Source organism: Aythya fuligula, chromosome 27 (assembly GCF_009819795.1).
Source record: "Aythya fuligula isolate bAytFul2 chromosome 27, bAytFul2.pri, whole genome shotgun sequence".
NCBI classification, from domain to species: Eukaryota; Metazoa; Chordata; class Aves; order Anseriformes; family Anatidae; genus Aythya; species Aythya fuligula.
In genome coordinates, this window is record NC_045585.1 from 2,701,023 (window position 1) to 2,718,969 (window position 17,947).

Consider the following 17,947-nt stretch of genomic DNA (forward strand, 5'->3'; position numbering starts at 1 on the left):
ACATTTGGACCTTATTGACAAAGCCAAACTCACTAGTGTTGCCCCTTGTGGTGCTTTCAGTTAGAAGTCGTGCAAACAGCCTGTAGCGTTCACATAAATTTTGTCATTTGTGTCAATGTATCTGCCTCTGAGCACATTTTCTGGAATACTGGCAGAAAATGAGCATGTGCATTCAGTTCAGCTGTGCCCACCAGAAGGAGCAGGCAGAGGGGATGTGTGTGTGTGTATATGCATGAACGCACAGAATTCTTTCAAGAGTTGGTTACATCTCTAATTCTTTATTTAACAAGTTACAGACACACTGAGGGATTCTCCAGGACCGTGCAGTTTGTTGTACAGATAAGGCAGAAACATCTGTACAATTAAATGGGTGGAGTTGGGGCACCAGGAGTCAGGACACCTGGTCCGTATAATATGGTTCAACATTGATAGCTTCTGTACTGCAGCTTTTTTAGTGGTACAAAAGTAATATCTTCAAAAAGAAACTGGGATGTTCATGCAGAGGTTCTTACAGAGTTTCACTTACTGTTAAACTTGTCTCACGCAGTGATCAGGGTTCACCTGAGTACTAGGCAAAACCCGGACAAGGAGGGGTTTCAGTGCAGCAGCTGTGAAACTCGCCTTTTTAGAAAACATAATCATATAATGCATTGTTTTCTGTTTTCTTTTCAGCTTTAAATGAACCTACCATAGATTATGGTTTCCAAAGACTGCAGAAAGTGATCCCAAGACATCCAGGTGACCCTGAAAGACTAGCTAAGGTAAAATATTTTCAAGAGTTTTAAATGAGTTTTAATTTTTTTTTTTTTTAGTAAAAAAAATCACTCAAAGCCCAGCTTTTTCTGTAGCCACAACTGCAGCATGTATGTGTTGAAACAAATGTAGCTGTAATCTTACGCACCGTGTTGATTTAGTACCTAGCCTGATGCAGTTGGCATTAAAGACTCTATTCCTTGCTTTTAGTGCACTGAAAGTAACTATTATTATCTTTACATGGGGACAGGCTATTGTATTCAGATATTATACTGTGGTGGTTGTTTTTTTCTTACAGTCAGAGGTGACAGAAGATAGCTACTGGCTAAAGTGTGTTATTTGATTGATTACCATTACTGAGGAAAAAATAAATGGACATATTGATGAAACAGATATTTTAATTATTATTATTATCTTTTTTTACATCTGTGCCAAAGAATATATTGAAATGCCGTAGCAAAATGAGCTCCTATTTGAAATTGGGTTCTGTCTGAAAATTGTCTCCATTTCTCAAGCGAGGGTGCTTAAAGCAGCTTCAGGACTATGGAGAGCTCCAAGGCCCTGCCGAAGTCAGGCTGTGCCGCACAGCCAGCGGCAGCCAATTTGTAGCACGCATGCAACGCTTTCCAGAGTGACCGATGATTTTGGATGTCTAGTCTGAGATACTTCAAGGGGGTTGATTTTTCATTTAAATGCCAAATAATGCCTCTTTAAGGGACTCACTTTTGAGAATGACCCCACATAATCACTCATGACCTCAGAAAACACTAGCCCGTGGTTTTATTTGTACTGAAATCCTTTTCTTTTAAAATGTCAATTTTACTATCTGCTCATCCTTTAGGAAATGCTATTGAAACGAGCTGCTGACCTAGTTGAAGCACTGTATGGCACGCCACATAACAACCAGGTCAGTGGAACCCCTCTCAGCAGGGTAGTGGGATATGGTGAGATTTTTGTAATAAACTCTAAACATTTTCTCCAAGCACATTCCTGAAGTTGTGCCCTTCACTGTGCAGGACATCATTCTGAAACGAGCTGCAGACATTGCAGAAGCTCTCTATAGTGTACCGAGGAATCCCGCACAGATCCCCGCACTGTCCAGCTCCCCGGCTCACAGCAGTATGATGGGAATTAACTCCTATGGCAGCCAGTTAGGCGTCAGCATTTCAGAGTCAGCACAGGGGAACAACCAAGGTAAGCACTGCAAGCAGCACCGTGTTAGTTTAAAGAATGAAAAGCTGAATCGTAGTCATTTCCATCCTAGTTTTTAAACTTTTCTACCTACTCAGCTTCTGAACACAAAGATGGCTTTAAGCTGTCAGCACTAGGAATGGATGCGCGGTGCCGTTTTGGACACTATTTCTGTACACCAGGTTCCAGTCATCCAATTAGCTATGGCTGAAGCCATTCTTGGGTGGATTTGACATCAGCCTAACCCTCAATTCTCTCCCTGCTCCACTCAATATCTTTTGTTAGATCTCTGTTTTCGTAAAAGACAAGGACAACAACTGAACAAACTCTCACTTAAAGAGGTGGGGAATTTTCCTTCTTTTTTTTTTTTTTTTAAAAAGGTTTCTTCCTCAACGTTTATTTTACCAATTTGCATATGTTTTATTTATCAAACATGATATATTATTGATTTTTTTAGGGAAGAAAAAGCCATAAAATGTCATATTAACATCACAGGAGTAATATAAACTTTGGGCATTTTCTGACTCTTGACTATTTAATTTCTCAGGTTAACAATGTGTTCCAGTAACACACGAATCTGTGGTGTCTGACTGCATGAATAGCTGTGATTAAAACGCTCTAAAGTGTTAAAGCCATGTCATATGAAGTTAGTATTAAATGTGCCATGCCAAAAGTAATAATGTAGATAATTTTGTTAGTTTTTTAATAAGGTCTTACCAACCCTGAATTAGAGCTTCATAGTATTAATGGGCAGATATAACCTAATTTAGTTAAATGGTAACCACTTTTGTATTTATTGGATCATATCTTTCTAATGAAAGCTCTTCAGTGGATAAAAAACATTTTCTGCTGTACTAATAGCCTTGTGATAATAATAATAATGTGTACTAATAGCCTTATAATGCTGATAATTAAGGTATTCTCTTTTTGGAGAAAAAAAGCCAAGATTTTATTTACACAGTTTATTCTTTCTGTTAACTGAAAACTACATATTGGTTATAACTTCCCCTTAAAAATGTACATGATTTATCTGTAATTCATCAATAATTTGAAAAGTATAACTTCCACCTAAAATTACAGAAAATCACACAAATTGTACATCAGAAAAATGAGCACACATTTTTTCCAGGTCTTGGAACAGATTTCAACTTCAAAAAAAGCCAAATCTAATTAGACAAATATACATCAGTTCACCTAAAAAAGTTTAGTTCCCTACCTTGCTTTAAAACTCAGTATTGCTTAACTTGAAAGCATGTGCATACAAAACACAGAATTTAATGGTACGTGCTTGACTGTTTAAATTCATCTGGATTTAAATAAATCATTTATTTAACCAGGAGAAAAGATTTTTTCATATTTATACAGGAAAAAGTTTAAATTTAAATTCACTGACATGCTGTGAAATGTTTTATTTTTAGGTTACATTCGCAATACAAGCAGCATCTCACCCCGTGGTTACTCATCCAGTTCCACGCCTCAGCAGTCCAACTACAGCACTTCCAGCAATAGTATGAACGGCTACAGCAACGTCCCCATGTCCAACCTGGGCGTTCCAGGCTCACCTGGGTTCATTAACGGCTCTCCAACAGGATCCCCTTACGGAAGTATGTGCTTTGGTTCTTTTGTAATTGGTGCCTTGTCCTGCATAGCTTAATTTACCACATCAAAAAATGCAGCAAGTGCTGTCTTTCAGAAGTTCTCAAGATTTAGTGAAATGCTATGATTCTAAATTTTTGTAAAAGGTTCTGATTTGTGTTCCGGTATGTTCTAGTATGAACTAGCAAATGTTCCCGTCTTTCAAGAATAAGAGAAATATTGAATCCTACCTGTGCTTACTTCAATTTTTTTTCCTTATGCAGATTCCTAAGCAAGTGGCAAAGGCCACAGAGAGAACGGAGGCACAATTTGTTACTTTAGATGCAAAAAAATGTTTAGATGTTACTTTAGATCCACTTAAAGGAAAGAGGCTACTCTGATCCTTTCTCAAAGGCAGTCTGTGTTTTTTATGTCCATGGAGAAGTGCATGAACTGCATTAGCAATAACAGAGCTGAATTTTGGATTAATTTCCTGTGAAATTATTTTTACCTTGATGGTAAGCAGAAATATAACAACAAAAGCGTTAACTGCATTTCCAGTTACCAGTGGTACCACAAGCTAGTCACTCTTCTTTCCACGCCTTGATTTCCCTCTGTAGGAGCATGTCGATGTGTGTGTATGTACATCTATCTACACATATATGTACACACATTTTTGTATTTTTATCTCTGTATGTATGAAAACATGAAAACAGCGAAACAGTTTTAATTTATTTACTATTTTATATTATATTCACATTCTCTATGAATTATATTATACCCACTTTGCAGTGATGATGAGGGTTTCTTGCCGGTCTGAAACTTGCTAAGCAATATCCTCATGCTTTGAGTTGTAATTTAAGGTGAAGCCCAAAGAATGTTCAGGTACTTTGGATTCTTCCCCTGTTCTGGAGCTTTGCCATTGATTTCAGTAAGGAAAGGACCAGGTTTGCAGCATATTGGTGTTCTTATTTCAAACCACTACTTACATGAGACTTGGGGATTTACTTGAAACCACAAGGAATATGGTTAGTTGTTCCTTCTTTCCAGAGAATTAGTTGATATTTTTCTAGAAGGTAAGCTTACAGGTGCTGTGCAATGGGACTTTTTCTTCAAAGACACCTCTTTTAAAAATAAGACAGTTCAGATTCAAATCTCATTAAAAGCTTAAAACATCCCCCCAGCAAGCTCCAACCAATGAAATCTTCATTTAAAAAAAGCCAGGGAATGGACAGGAGTTATTTATTTTCCCAATTTCAATGCACAAACTGTAAGTGCACGTGCCATTACTCTCTACTGTTTGTTCACATTAACTCTCTCTCTCCCTTGCTGACTTACCATTTCCTGATGCACTCATCCCTCATTTTAAAATAATTAAATGTATTTTTTTCTGAGCTAAAGTATTCAAGGTAACTACATCTTTACCTCTAGGTTTACCTTAAACAGCCAAGTCAACAGGACAGACATTTTAAGCAGTTTTACCAACTAAAATTGCATTTCTGATGAGAATTCACTTTTTTCTTTTTGCAGTAATGTCTTCAAGTCCAACAGTTGGCTCCTCCAGCACTTCTTCCATCCTTCCATTCTCCTCTTCCGTCTTTCCTGCTGTCAAACAGAAGAGTGCCTTTGCTCCCGTCATCAGACCCCAAGGGTCTCCTTCTCCTGCCTGCTCTAGTGGCAATGGAAATGGGTTTAGAGGTAAGAAATGTACAATTAATATTCAGCTGGCACACACGAAGCATGCTGTGTTAGCCTCATAAATACAGTAATCATCTGAAGACCATTTCACCATTACAGCACTCACTAGTGAAAATTTGACCCAATTCAATGGGATTAAAGCATTGCTCCAAGGTTTGTCTATTCTGAGGTAAAACAATGGGGGACAGACACTCGTTTAAACCAAGAAAGATTTGACCCACACTGCATTTAAATACCAGCTCTTTTGTGAGGAACAGCTTCTCCTTAGGCTTCAGGGACTTATAAAACCAGCGTCTGCCCTGCAGAGTTAATAGACAGCTCTGTACACAACGGCCAACGTCTTGAAACCTGCTGCAAGGTTTAGGCTCATACAGGGAATTAAGCCCTATAGTACATTTACAGCCTTTTTAAAGGTGATCTGCAAAACAAATGTGAGTATTAAGATAAGAATGGAAACCTGTACTAAATTCTTTCTTTTAACAGGCTGTGGGGGGGCATGCGGTACATAAATACACTCCAAGTCTCCATAAAAAAAAACCTTTATAGGGCCTGAGAAGTCATCTGGCTCCTTCAGACTTCACTAGAGATACCATAGAGAAAACAACTCTGGGAATTCAGCCATGCCAAGAGCCAGTGGTAATTCTAAAATGAGTCCTACAAACCACACCTGTTGATCTGGGTGCATTATAAATCCTTAGCTAGGCCACAGGGACTAACATAAACTGTGATTATTTTATATAATAAGGAAATTTTAGGTGTGTTGAACAAAAATAATTATATTTTTAAAAGCTAACTTACAGAATTCTGCTATATATGTGAAACAGCTTATTCCCCTGCCCCAATTTTGTGCCTAAGATCATCTCCTTTCCCCAGTAATGAAACATATTAATATATCCATGTAAATGCACAAGCATCATATTAATAGGGAATTCAATTTCTCTCTAACTCAAAGGAGAAGAGTAGAAGGGTTTGAAGCAATTTTTTTCATCTATACAAATAGAAAGCTTTGGCCCAACAGCTGTGGCTATTTAGCTACACCGTTTAGAGATGGGTTTATCTTTGTTAATGATGTATGATCATGGTCTCTAAAGTGTAATCATCACTACCTGGTCTGCAGTTAACTTTAATTCCTTGAGTTCTTCATATCAGCTAAAGCAGGAATGTATTGATTTCACCGTGCTTTTATTAAAAACAAATAAATAAATAAGTGCACATGGTGAGGCTTTAGGTGTTTTAGGGAACATGTCCAAGGTTATGTGATTTTAAACAGATTTAGTTAAACATTTAACTAGGAAGGCTCATCAACTTAAGAGTAGTTTGCTCACTTAGCTTAAGCCGGTTGGACAGTGCTCTATAATCCAAAGACAAATCACTCGAGTCGCTGTGCATTCAGAGTAGATTTCAATCTGATTTAAATTTAAACTTGTGTAACTGCCATGCTGAGGAGGGCAAATTTTTAAGAAATTACCCAAGCTGGTGCTAACTGCAGATCAGCTTGGTGAAAAAATCACTTTGGGAAAACTGTTTCTGGGAGACAGAAAAAGGACAGGATAAGAAAAACATTGACTTTTTATGTAGCTAATACTTTTCCTTAACTTACCATGTCTGTTCCATCTGCCTAAGCCTGTGCTTAGCAAGAGTTTGTTATTCTTCCTTAACCCTCTTATAAACAGGTGAAGTACCAGAGTCCTTTGGTGCTGTTCTTGCTAGTTAGCATTTACCAAATATTTTATCCAATCTATAAATTGGTAATAAATTCTAGGAATGGAAATTTAATATCAAGTATAACATAAAATCTCAAAGGTAAAAACCCAGGACTCTCATGTATGCATTTCTTTTACTACCAAAAGTCCACTCTATCCCCTTCTTTGCAGGAAAGCTCCTTGTACACCAACACTGTGATAAATAAATACAGTAATACAGCTACAACTGTAATTTAAATAAGCTTTCAGCAGCCACCACACCTAGTACAATGAGACTTGTCAGTCAGGCAGCAACAACAAACAGCAGCTGTGACTCACCGCACAGACAGTAGTCGAACACGTCTGCCCAAGGTTCATTATGCCAGATCTTCATCACTATTTAACTATTTCAGCCATAGATGTAAATTTTTTCCAACTGAAATATTTAAATTGATGCAAGCTGGGGAGCACATGCTTTGGAAAGGATCCAGATCCACGCAGCCTGATATCCAAATTAACGTTCCCACAGTGTTGACAGACAGATGTGGCCAGAAAGTCAACAGGAGGGTCCCAAAGAGGCCTCTTGAATGGACTTACTGTGCTGCAGCGATGGGAGACTGTTAATCTCCATTGCTATGCCATCACCCTATGTTACATAAGCTAAGAATAGGTGTGCTGGTAATGTAATTTTTATTATTATTTTATTTTTAACGTAGGCATCAGCAAAAGCACAGCTCAAGTATATAAGTATATAAGCAGGCTCCATCCCAAAGCACATCATACAAGGGGTTTGGTATTGCCTCTCAATTTCCTTATCCATAATTCAGGGAAAACATCTCCCCAGCAGGGATTTTTTTGAACTTTAATGTAGTGTGTGCAATGTTGTACTTTGGCTACATCTATTGTTCAAGGGCAAGAGTTTCCTAGTAATACAGTCTCCATCCTACTTATTGCATCCTGCTGCTGTGATATTATCAGAAATATTACCAGCACCACAGGGCATGCCACTCTACTTACAAGGAGCAACAAAAATCTTGAATATAGCTTCTGTGTATGTTAACCACAACCGTGTTTAGGCTTGGATCAAACCTAGTCTAAACAGGAGGAGCTCTACAAGCTTCATCCTTGGATTATTATTATTCCTAGCTGTTTATAGAGTTTACAGTGCTCATGGTATTTATTTTACAAAAATCTTTTTGAAAAACAAACCAAAACAAAACAGTCATACTTAAAGCTTCTGGAGACAATAGGCCAGCTTGTAAAAAATATATTGTAAATCAAAAGTATTAGCTAAGCATGGAACATGCATATCTATTGCTGTTCAGCTTTGGGCTGCACAACACAGCCAAGACATGTGGGCCTACCCTCAGATAACCCCATCCTGTGCCATGTGTTCTCGCTTACCTCTTTCACCTGCCATCTGCTATACATTCTGACAGTGTAACAGGACATGATAGGTGGAGAACAAGCAGCAATCCATACTGGACACCACTCAGTTCTATATGCTCTCCAAATTGAGAGCAGGTGATCTTGATCAGAACAATTGTTTGCTCCATTCACGTCATATGTCAAGGGAGTTTAAAAAAGGCACTGGGAAGATATAATGTGACGTGACGCAACGCGGCATGATAAGTACACAAATGCCTAATCAACTCATCTCAGATGGAAGGCAGCTGATGGGGAAAAGTAAGCAAATTGGAAACTGCTGGAACAGCATGGACCGCTGACTGCCCAGATTACCCTTGGCCAGCTCAGCACATCTCAACATAAAAATGCAAGCTCAGTTACAAGGAATAGCAGGCAAGCCCCAGAAGGTCAGATGTTCCATTAACCACCAGGATCCTGGCCAATCCAAAAGGTACTGAAGTCTGATATGCTTAGGAACAGCCTCAATTTAGCAGCGGGGACATCTGCACCATTCCCTAAGGAAATACAGGTTTTTGAGTTAAAGACCCTAATTGCTCATATCTTGTCTTGACAAAGTTCGGGGTGTCAACAGCACAGGGAAGCCTGGTCTGCTTGCATTAAAAGGCTGCAGAAACAGGTAGGGAATACCTGCTCTGAAAAGTTTGTAAAGGGTGGGCTTCTGAACAGAGCAATGGTTGTTGATTGCTCCCAGTGCCTGACCTGCTGTGCCAGCTTGAAGCCTAGCTTCAGTCAACACAATGCTGCATTTTAAAATAACTCTTAGCTGTTCTGACCAGGTAAAAATAACTGGGTGTTTCCTAGCTAGGAATGTGCAGCAATATGCCTCTGTCTGAACCAGGATGATTCCAGAGCCGAGCCAGTGCTCTAAGTATGCCAAAGCCTGTAAATGATATACCCATGATGTCAATATATACGGAAAATATCTATCTGTCATGTGATTAAATTTGATATATAGGAAGGATCAAGTACATTTTTCTCCCCAGTTTATTGGCAGAGATGTATGGGGCACACACTGCCTCTAAACAAAGAAAACCTTAAGAGATATTTACATTTCTTGTTAACACTTAGCTAAAAAATCCCTCCTGTGCCTATTATTTACTTATCTTTCATTTGATGGGATGTTAATTTTGGTATCTCATCGTATGTCACAAACTTACTCAAGTGAGACAAGAGCTCCATTTTTCATGGGAGAACATAAAAATCTGCACCTATTTTATTTATGGAAAGACATATTCAGGCCTATTTTATGTCACAAAAAAAAAAGAAGAAAAGACTGTGGGTAAGATTTAACTCTGATTTCTCCTTCACAGGCTAAAACTTCGCCACTTTGTAGTCCATCTGGAAACATACGTAACTGCAGAGGGGCTACACATTCCTGTGCTCTTTAATAATTAAGCTAATGCATATCACTTTGCAAACACGTATTTTGATTTTTAAGGCTGTTGCTAATTAAATGGAACTAAATTAAAATAAGTGTTCAGGCGGCCTTTTGCACATGTACAACTTAGCACAGTGCAGAGATCTGTAGCTACAGCAGTGTAACTCAATAGCTGAGGCTGAGTTAACTTCTCCATCTCTAGCTGGCAAAAGCTTTGTTTATATTTTAAAAAAACATTTAAAAAAAAACATAAAATATGGTTTAACCTGCTTATCTTCTAAAGCAGAAAAAAACACTACTTATTTAAAAATATTTTACTTACATGTGCAATCATCTGCTTGCATGTGGCTGAATGCAAATCTTCCAGACAGACAGATTTTTGCTTAAAAAAAAATAAAAATTAATTTCTTGTGGGGGAAAATATAAAATAAATTCTTCAAGAATAACAAGTACTTTGTTATTACTTTTTAGTATCTTAGCTAGAACTATCCTCCCAAGTCCTTCACAGAAGCTACAATTTATTTCACTTACAGTCTGCTATAGAGGCTGGTGGTGTCCGTCATCCAAGCCACTGATGTTTTCTGCTTAAGTGAGTCAGCTCTTTTTCTCTGGAAATCTTCTTTTTTCTTGCCTTTTCAGCTGATTACTCCCTCATAAAAAGGTGCACTGTTTTACAAACTTCTCCCTGGCTTTAATATTAGTAGTGAAACGACACGTTTTTTCTGGTTGTAGCCATGGTGGGAGTCAAAGATATCAGTAAGGTGAAGCCTGCACCCACCAGCTGTAAATTCTATGAGTTTAAACTGAATGACACGGCCGCTAGCTCTGGTTCCAGCAGCTCGGTGGCTTGCCATGTACAAACTTACCTTTATGTACAGGACAGCTCATACACAGATGTATTTCTGGCATTGCAGGACAGGAATAGCCGTTTAAGATGCTCAGGGCAGCACCACTGCAGCTCTTCGTTCACCTCGTCAGTGAGCTGCAGAACCACAAGATTTGGGCTTGCTGGGAGCTTAGTGGCAAGAGAGGAAACCTGAGTCAAACCAAATGAGAGGGCAACAAACAATGACCGAAAATGCTCAACACCCATCTAAAAAGCATAGCCTGTAAAACAGGGCATAATGTAGACCCCATGAAAGCAGCTGAGACATCCAAAGAGCTCGATCAGGGTGTGCACACGTATAGGTGTGTACATTATCACAGCACCCAGCCCCTTTCCAGTTCTTCCCAAGTGCCTGTGTGAATTGCATGCCGACTTCTTTCCACGACAAAGCAAGACAGCGTTTTCAGGAGCCACTCATATACACTAGGCTTATGATCATTATTAATTACACCCATTAAAGGTGCCTATCACCATAGCATCTGGGTACTATCCATGTTTGATTATTTATTTATAAAAAAATTCTCCAACCTTGTGACAATTTTAATCAAGTGTTTCAGTTGATAATTGCAAGCTGTCAAGGTTAATACAATAAGGCTCATCTCTAATTCTTTTTCCATTTCCCTCCAAGAAAAAAAAAAACAACCCTCTGGGATAATGACTGTGGTTTCTATATTCCCAACTCATCAGGGAGTGTCCTGCATTGAACCACCTTTATTGAAAAGTTACATCGATTCAATATATAGTAATACAGGCAAAAATAATTACAGCTTTGCTAGCAGTGTAAGACCTTAATCCAAACCTCACAAACATTCAATAAAAAGCGATACAGGCTGGGAATAGGCTTTTGACAGTGCAGCCCCAAAGGGGAGTGGAGGTGGGGTGGAAATGGACAGATAAGGTACGCAAAAAGAGAAGCACAGAGTGAGGCTGTTTACATGAGCTGTAGAAAAAAAAAGGTGAGAATTCCTCAACTTGTTCTTTGTTGTAGAAAGGGGTGAAGCTGCAACGTTGGGGTGAAAGACCAGGGAAGTTATGAGGCTTTTTGCCTTTTTTTGCCTTTTAAGCATCATCTCTTTAATTACACAGCAAAAATGTAGTTGTCCCTCAATGTAAGGAACTTCTCATAATGCTGTGTCTACAAGTAGTCTTAAAATATTTTTAAGAGAAATGGAAGAAACTCAGGTCTTTGATTTGGTCTTTGATCTGCTGCAAAGTTCTCCTTGATTAAGGGAATGAAAATAATATTGATAAGAGCAGTATCTGAAAAAGCTTTTATGCCAGTACAACCAATGCCCCTTGGGAATAGAGTTTAAACTACACTGACAGCAGACCCTGTGTGTCTCACATGAAACCATGTCAGCTCTACCAGGGTCTGCTGCCTCTCTGCCCAGACAGCCTAAAAGCCACGGACAGGGGCTGTCTCTGGCTGTGCCAGGAGAACAGATTACCCCCGTATGGACCGACCAGGCACAGGCTGTGTGAGTGCTCCTTCATTTGCTTCAGGCAAAAGACCCAGCCAGGATACCTCAGACAAACAATTTAAATTCTTTGAGCTAACTCGGATGATTTTGCCTGGAGCAGATTAGGAAGTGCTCGCTCAGACTGCTCCACTGGGAAACCTGCGGGATGGCCGGGAGCAGCTGAGGGCACTTACCTCTTCTGCAGCCCAGCAGAGTCTGGACGAGGGCATCAATCCAGGACTGAAATCAAACTTTCTGTTCTGGAGGGCTGAAAGGCAGGCATGTGGTTAATGCACAAGGAGAGGGTTCTGCAGAGTCAGGCTGGGACCCCACCTACCCTCGAGGAAGTGAAGTTTGGTCTTCAATTTTTGGAGTGAGGAAGAGGAAAGGATCAGCCCCTGCAGTGCTACAGAAAACCTCTCTTCCTCAAATGTGCACACTGTCACCTCTCGTCTCTGCCCTCTCCTCCCCCCAAACAGGCATGCAAAGATTTACTTCCCTTATTTAGGGTGACGTAATTGTCTCCTTGACAAATCTCTGTTTGAAAAATACTAGCAAATTCCCAGGCAATTAAAACAGTAGAAATTTGACTTGACTATTTAGTTTCACTTTCTTTTTCAACTATTTGCCAAAATTGGCAGGAAATTTTAGCCCTAGTCACTTACAAAATATGAAAATATTTATTTTCCTATTGTGTTAACTCATAGACCATATCCACAGTTGTTTAAAATCAACAGAGCTCCAATAAAAGAGTCATGTTAGCTGAGGATCTTGCCCTGAGCATTTTTTTTTTTAAACACTATGAACATAAGGGTGAAATTAATTCTCAGAGGACAGGGCTTTAAACACATGAATAATCCCACAAATTTCAGTGAACGTAAATCTTTGCAGGATTAGGACTTTGCACTACACTGAGGCCCCTTTGAAAATATGACTCACTCATTTGTTATATAAATACGTATAAACTTAACTTACCCCTCAAAACCTCTGGGAGCAGCACCAGTTCCAGGCAGCTTCAAATGTTGCTGTTGTCAGTTATGAAGAATATAGCTGCAATTAAAGGCACCGGGAGTGACTAATAAATAATTTACATAAGCCCGGTGTTCTGGGACTGTGCCAGGTAAGGCTACAGTCATTCAGACATATGGGGTAAACCGAGCGAGAAAGAGAGGCTGGGCCACTGCTTCCACTGGAAGTAAATGAGCAAACCCCAGCTCTGGTCCTTCTCCAAGGAATTGGCACGTGGAGTTCTGGGGCTGGTTCCCAGAAGCAGCTCAGGGGCCAGTTTGCATTTGCTTTCCATCGTCCTTCTTCACATAACCTTGCAGGTTGAGCGGGGAACAGAGGAGCCTCCTTGAGATCCTGATTTTTCAAAAGTGATTTTGACTATTCAACTTAAGAAAGCATCAGAAGGCTGAAAGTTTGGGGACAGTTCTAAGCAGTGGCCAGCTCTGAGAAGTCTCAGGACACAACCACCCCAAAATCATTAGGCGTTTCTGAAAATTCATGTGCTAAGACTTGAATTAATCCACTGCCTATCTCCTTCATCCACTTAAAAAAAAACAGACTGGCCCTGTCCTTTAGGTGAATTGATGAAGAAATAGCACATTGGCCATTTTCTTGGATCACTGTCAATCTGGCAGCGTTAGTTCTTCTCACTGAGCATAAAAACATTAGAAGAAGCTGAAGGTCTTTTAATGTAGTAGGTTAACCTGCTGCAATGCATGACTGCACACAGAAGGGTGAAGGGCTCAAATAGAGTTTGTTCCATAAAAATATGCCAGCATTTCATATTTGTCAATTTTCTTTTTCAGCCATGACTGGTCTTGTCGTTCCCCCGATGTAAGGAAGAGGCAGCTTTGCTCCTCTCCCTCTTCCCTTTTTTCCTCTTTTTTTTCATTTTTCTTTTACAGCACAAAACTACTTATTGTGATGGACCACTAAAAAGAAAAAACATAGCACTACAAGCTCTTTTTTGGGGGAAAGCCAGGCCCATGAAAAATAAAGGAACATTTTTTATGGATTGGACAAGATAGAAGGCTGCATCTTTTACCTGTTTCATATTTCTGACACAACCACATCAACTCCTAAAACATTGTGAACGAAGAATCAGCCAAGAGCCAGGACGAACAACAGTTGGCAGAACGGAATCAGAAATGCAAAGTCTTTCTTGAAAGACACGAAACCTTCCTAAGATTTGTAAAATATTAAAAGGAAAAAGAAATTGGCAAAATGATTCAAGCTCGATATTTTGGATACAATTTGTTTTACTTTGTAGGGGTAAAAAGTTGAAGTTTCTATTTTCTATGGAGCCTTTCAGATATCGATTTAGTTTATGCAGAAAAAAATTCAACAAAACAGGGTACCAGCATGAAAGAATTTCTAGGACAAACTGACACGAATGATGGAACTTTGGTGTATGTGTGTATTTGCTTATAGTTTAACCTCTTTAAAAATGTAAGATGTTTTACAATTATTTAAATAAATAAACTTGTAACTTATTGTATGTAGAGGTAGAAATTAAACCTTTTTTGGATTTTTTCCTCCAGTTGTACAATGAAGAAAAATGATGCAAAAATGTAGTGATGAGTTCAATATATATTATTACTGCTGCAGTTGCTCCTCACTTCTTCCCTCTTAGTGAATTCATGTGCAAGGATTTGTAGAATTCTTTCTGATTAACAAACTCATCAGAAACTTTTATACGCATTGTGGTATACAGGACACTAATTCATGTATAAATTTTCATCCTCCTCATCTTTCCCCTCTTCCATTTTTCTCTTTCAATTAAGATATTCAGGTACTAGGATTATCTGGTGAGTTTCAAAGACCCTACTGGCAAATGAGTGGCACTTGGGGATTTGGACAAATCAGATTTTTCATGCGGTAGTGAGTTTATTTTATACATTCAGTGTATGAATTGGGAGGGAAAGGGCTCTCTGACATTGTTTTTCCATGTAGTTAGAACACCTTACGTTCAGTTATACTTCATATTAAGGGTGCATTTATAAAGGGTAAATATGTATTTGACGAATTTATGCACTTTTATCCTGAGTCAATAAAAATGGTAAGTATTTTCCATTTATATACTAAAGTTTATAGAAGTAATTGTTTTGAATTTTTCTGCATTGTAGTGTAAGAAAAAATGAGTTCTCCTTTGCTTCTCCTCTCCTGAAATTGGTGAGAGGGGAACAAAACTAATCACTTGTTATCTGACCAAACAAGAGAACTTGGTACTGATCAAAGAACTCAATTTTGTTGGAAAGCCATTTTTTGAGGGAAAAAAAAAAAAAGTCAGCTATGCTACTCCCCACTAAAATACATAACATTACTATCTGCACAAGTAGTTGTTCCTATGATGACATCTTTCTTTTGATAGATAAACCCTTAGTGTATGGCCCCTGAAACCACCCTTGTCCATTTGCCTGGTACTTTTACTGATGTGTAAGTAAAATGGGATTCTTGGTGATCCAAGAATATATCGTAGGTGATGTTCAATTCAGTACTGGACTCGGGATGGAGAACTGTGACAACCTCCATGGCTGAGGTAATCTGGAGCCCATTTGGAGCTCATTTGGATTAGTAACAGACTAGGAAGTCTGTATCTAGAGCCAGGGTTCAAATCCAGCTGCAACAATTAGTGACTAGGGCTTGGTGTTGTGTGTGGTATGACTTTATTACAGACCCTCACTGCATGGACAGGCTTCTGGCATAGGACTGTGTTCTGCAAATGTGTAAAAATCATTCCTGTGAATAACCCACTGCAGGAAAGCTGACTCCCTGCGACCACACTTCTGAGTCAAACTGTGTGAGAATAGGTCCTCCTTGGAGCTCGACTTCCATGCTGTAGCACAGAGTTCAGATAATGAGAAATGTATTCGGTATACACGAATATTGACAGGCTGCTTCTTAACCAGAATCCAGCGCAGGAAAGAAGCCAGTGGATTGCAAAGGCAATGACACTGGCCTACTCCTGCCATTCCTAGAGATGATGCGCTTGTTGGAAGCAGCTCTGAACTCCTGGCTGTGCCGTGATGCTCCAGTAGGGGATTCCTTAGGTGCTTTTTTAATGCTATTGAATTCCTTTTTTAAATGTGAAGGGGGGAGGTAGGGGGGTTACTGCTACTGCCTTCTAAAACTCAAGGCTCAGTTTATCTACAAAAGTGGCAATTAAAAGCCACTTTCAAAAGAGATTAGGTGAGAACAATGTGTTTTTAAGAAGCATGAATATAGTTAGTCAGAGTCTTGCAGTCAGGTTAGTAAAAGTGTCTCATTTCAGAAGGACAAAATAAAATAACTCACCACTGTTATGGACGTTCCTTGACACTGCAGGCTCTCTGCATGCCCTTCGTGCCATCAGGGAAGCAGCAGTCACTGGCAATCATCAGCAAAGCAAGCAGCATTAAAGCCAAGTGCTCCCTGGAATATGAAAGAATCACGTGTTAAGATGTCCGGAGTTGTACCAGAGTACTGCCCTACATTCACTTTTGATAGCACAGTAGGGTATACTAGCTAACCTGATAACTGCTACTGAGAACAAGAAAAATGAATTGCAGACATCCAGAGGTACCAATATCCCAGCACAGTTAAGCATGGGAGGTCAAAATTCATGGTTGGATTTCTGCAACCATACAGGAAAAAAAAAAAATACGAGAGTTTGAGGATTATTAAGAGATGGGGTTAAGACTTCCAGAAATGTCAGTGAATATTCTATTGAGTCCTAGATTTCCAAAAGTGTCTTGATCAGATTAGTTTCTAATATATAATCTCCCTCCCAGCATGTTCATGTACTAAAGCAACTCAAAAAGCTCCAAAGCATAAAGGTGTTGGATTTTTTTCCCCTGCCCCTCTCTGTACAGGGTGTGTTCTAATTTTATCATCAGTTTATACTCACAACTCCAAGCCCAGCAAATATCCCAGGTAGGAATTTCCAGACCACAGGCAGAAGAGCAGCAGCTCGCTATGACTCCTCACATTTTTAACAAGTAAGTTTTTCGCTACAGAATTTCAGTCAGAAAGATTCCCAATGAAAAACTGAGACATTTCAAGGAAAGTGAGCTATTCTGATAATTCCCCACCCTTCTTTTTTTATTATTGCTTAGTCAGTGTAGGGACCTAAAAAGAGATCACTGAAAACTCAGGAAGATTTGGGGAAAAAAACAAAAAACAACAATAAATGGTTTGCTAAAAAAATAAAACGTTCTGAAATTCTCAACATTCCTTTCACATTTCAGTTATTATTTTATTGGCTCTATCCAGTTGCACGTGTGGGAGAGCTGTGAGCCCAAATGAAAAATAAAAAAAGAAAAAAAAAAAAAAGAAAAAAGAAAACCTCCCTAGAAAGTTACTTCAGGTACTTACAGGAAGAGAAACAAACGTAGCTGCCTAAGTGGGTGTAGACAAGGGAAAATGACTCGTTCAGGTTTGATTTGAGCCAAACAAATGGGAAAAAAGGAAACATAGGAATGATGTAGAACATGAATTTTGCTCATGCATGCAAATCCTCATACTGCAGATAAGTGTAGAAGTTACTGGTAGCTTTACAAAGGAAAACGGTGTGTAAATAAATGCAATCAAAAATCCTTGAACGTGAAAGGAGGACTTTGGCAGTGGCAAAACACCCAACAAAAAGGAAAAGTAATGTAAAAAATTTCTGTGTAAGGATTTTTTCAATGTAATAAGCAAACCTGTCCTCTTTTAGTTATTGCTGTTTACTATTGCCCAACAGCTTTCCTTTTTGTCACTAGGAAGATGAAAGTGTTGCAATAGGTAATTACAGATTTTATCATAACTTGGAAAGAGTACATTTTATTTCATTATTTATCTTGGTATAGCATCTTACTCTCCCTATTTCTTTGCACACTTCCAATATGCATGGTTTTTAAAGACCGTTTCC

The 17,947-nt window shown here is 39.0% G+C and overlaps 1 protein-coding gene across 2 annotated transcripts in view; it reads left to right on the plus strand.

The window, feature by feature from the left end:
- EBF2 (EBF transcription factor 2) overlaps positions 1-17,355 on the plus strand; it is a 134,029-nt gene extending 116,674 nt beyond the window's left edge. Inside the window, exons 11-16 of one of the 2 annotated variants that reach the window (XM_032204093.1) lie at positions 673-761; positions 1,595-1,660; positions 1,770-1,947; positions 3,363-3,548; positions 5,050-5,217; positions 13,866-17,355. In XM_032204093.1, coding sequence (XP_032059984.1) covers positions 673-761; positions 1,595-1,660; positions 1,770-1,947; positions 3,363-3,548; positions 5,050-5,217; positions 13,866-13,897 — 719 coding nt within the window. In that variant the 3' untranslated portion in view covers positions 13,898-17,355. The remainder of the gene's footprint in view (positions 1-672; positions 762-1,594; positions 1,661-1,769; positions 1,948-3,362; positions 3,549-5,049; positions 5,218-13,865) is intronic. The other variant, XM_032204094.1, reaches the window with a different exon arrangement.
- Positions 17,356-17,947: the final 592 nt, after the last annotated feature.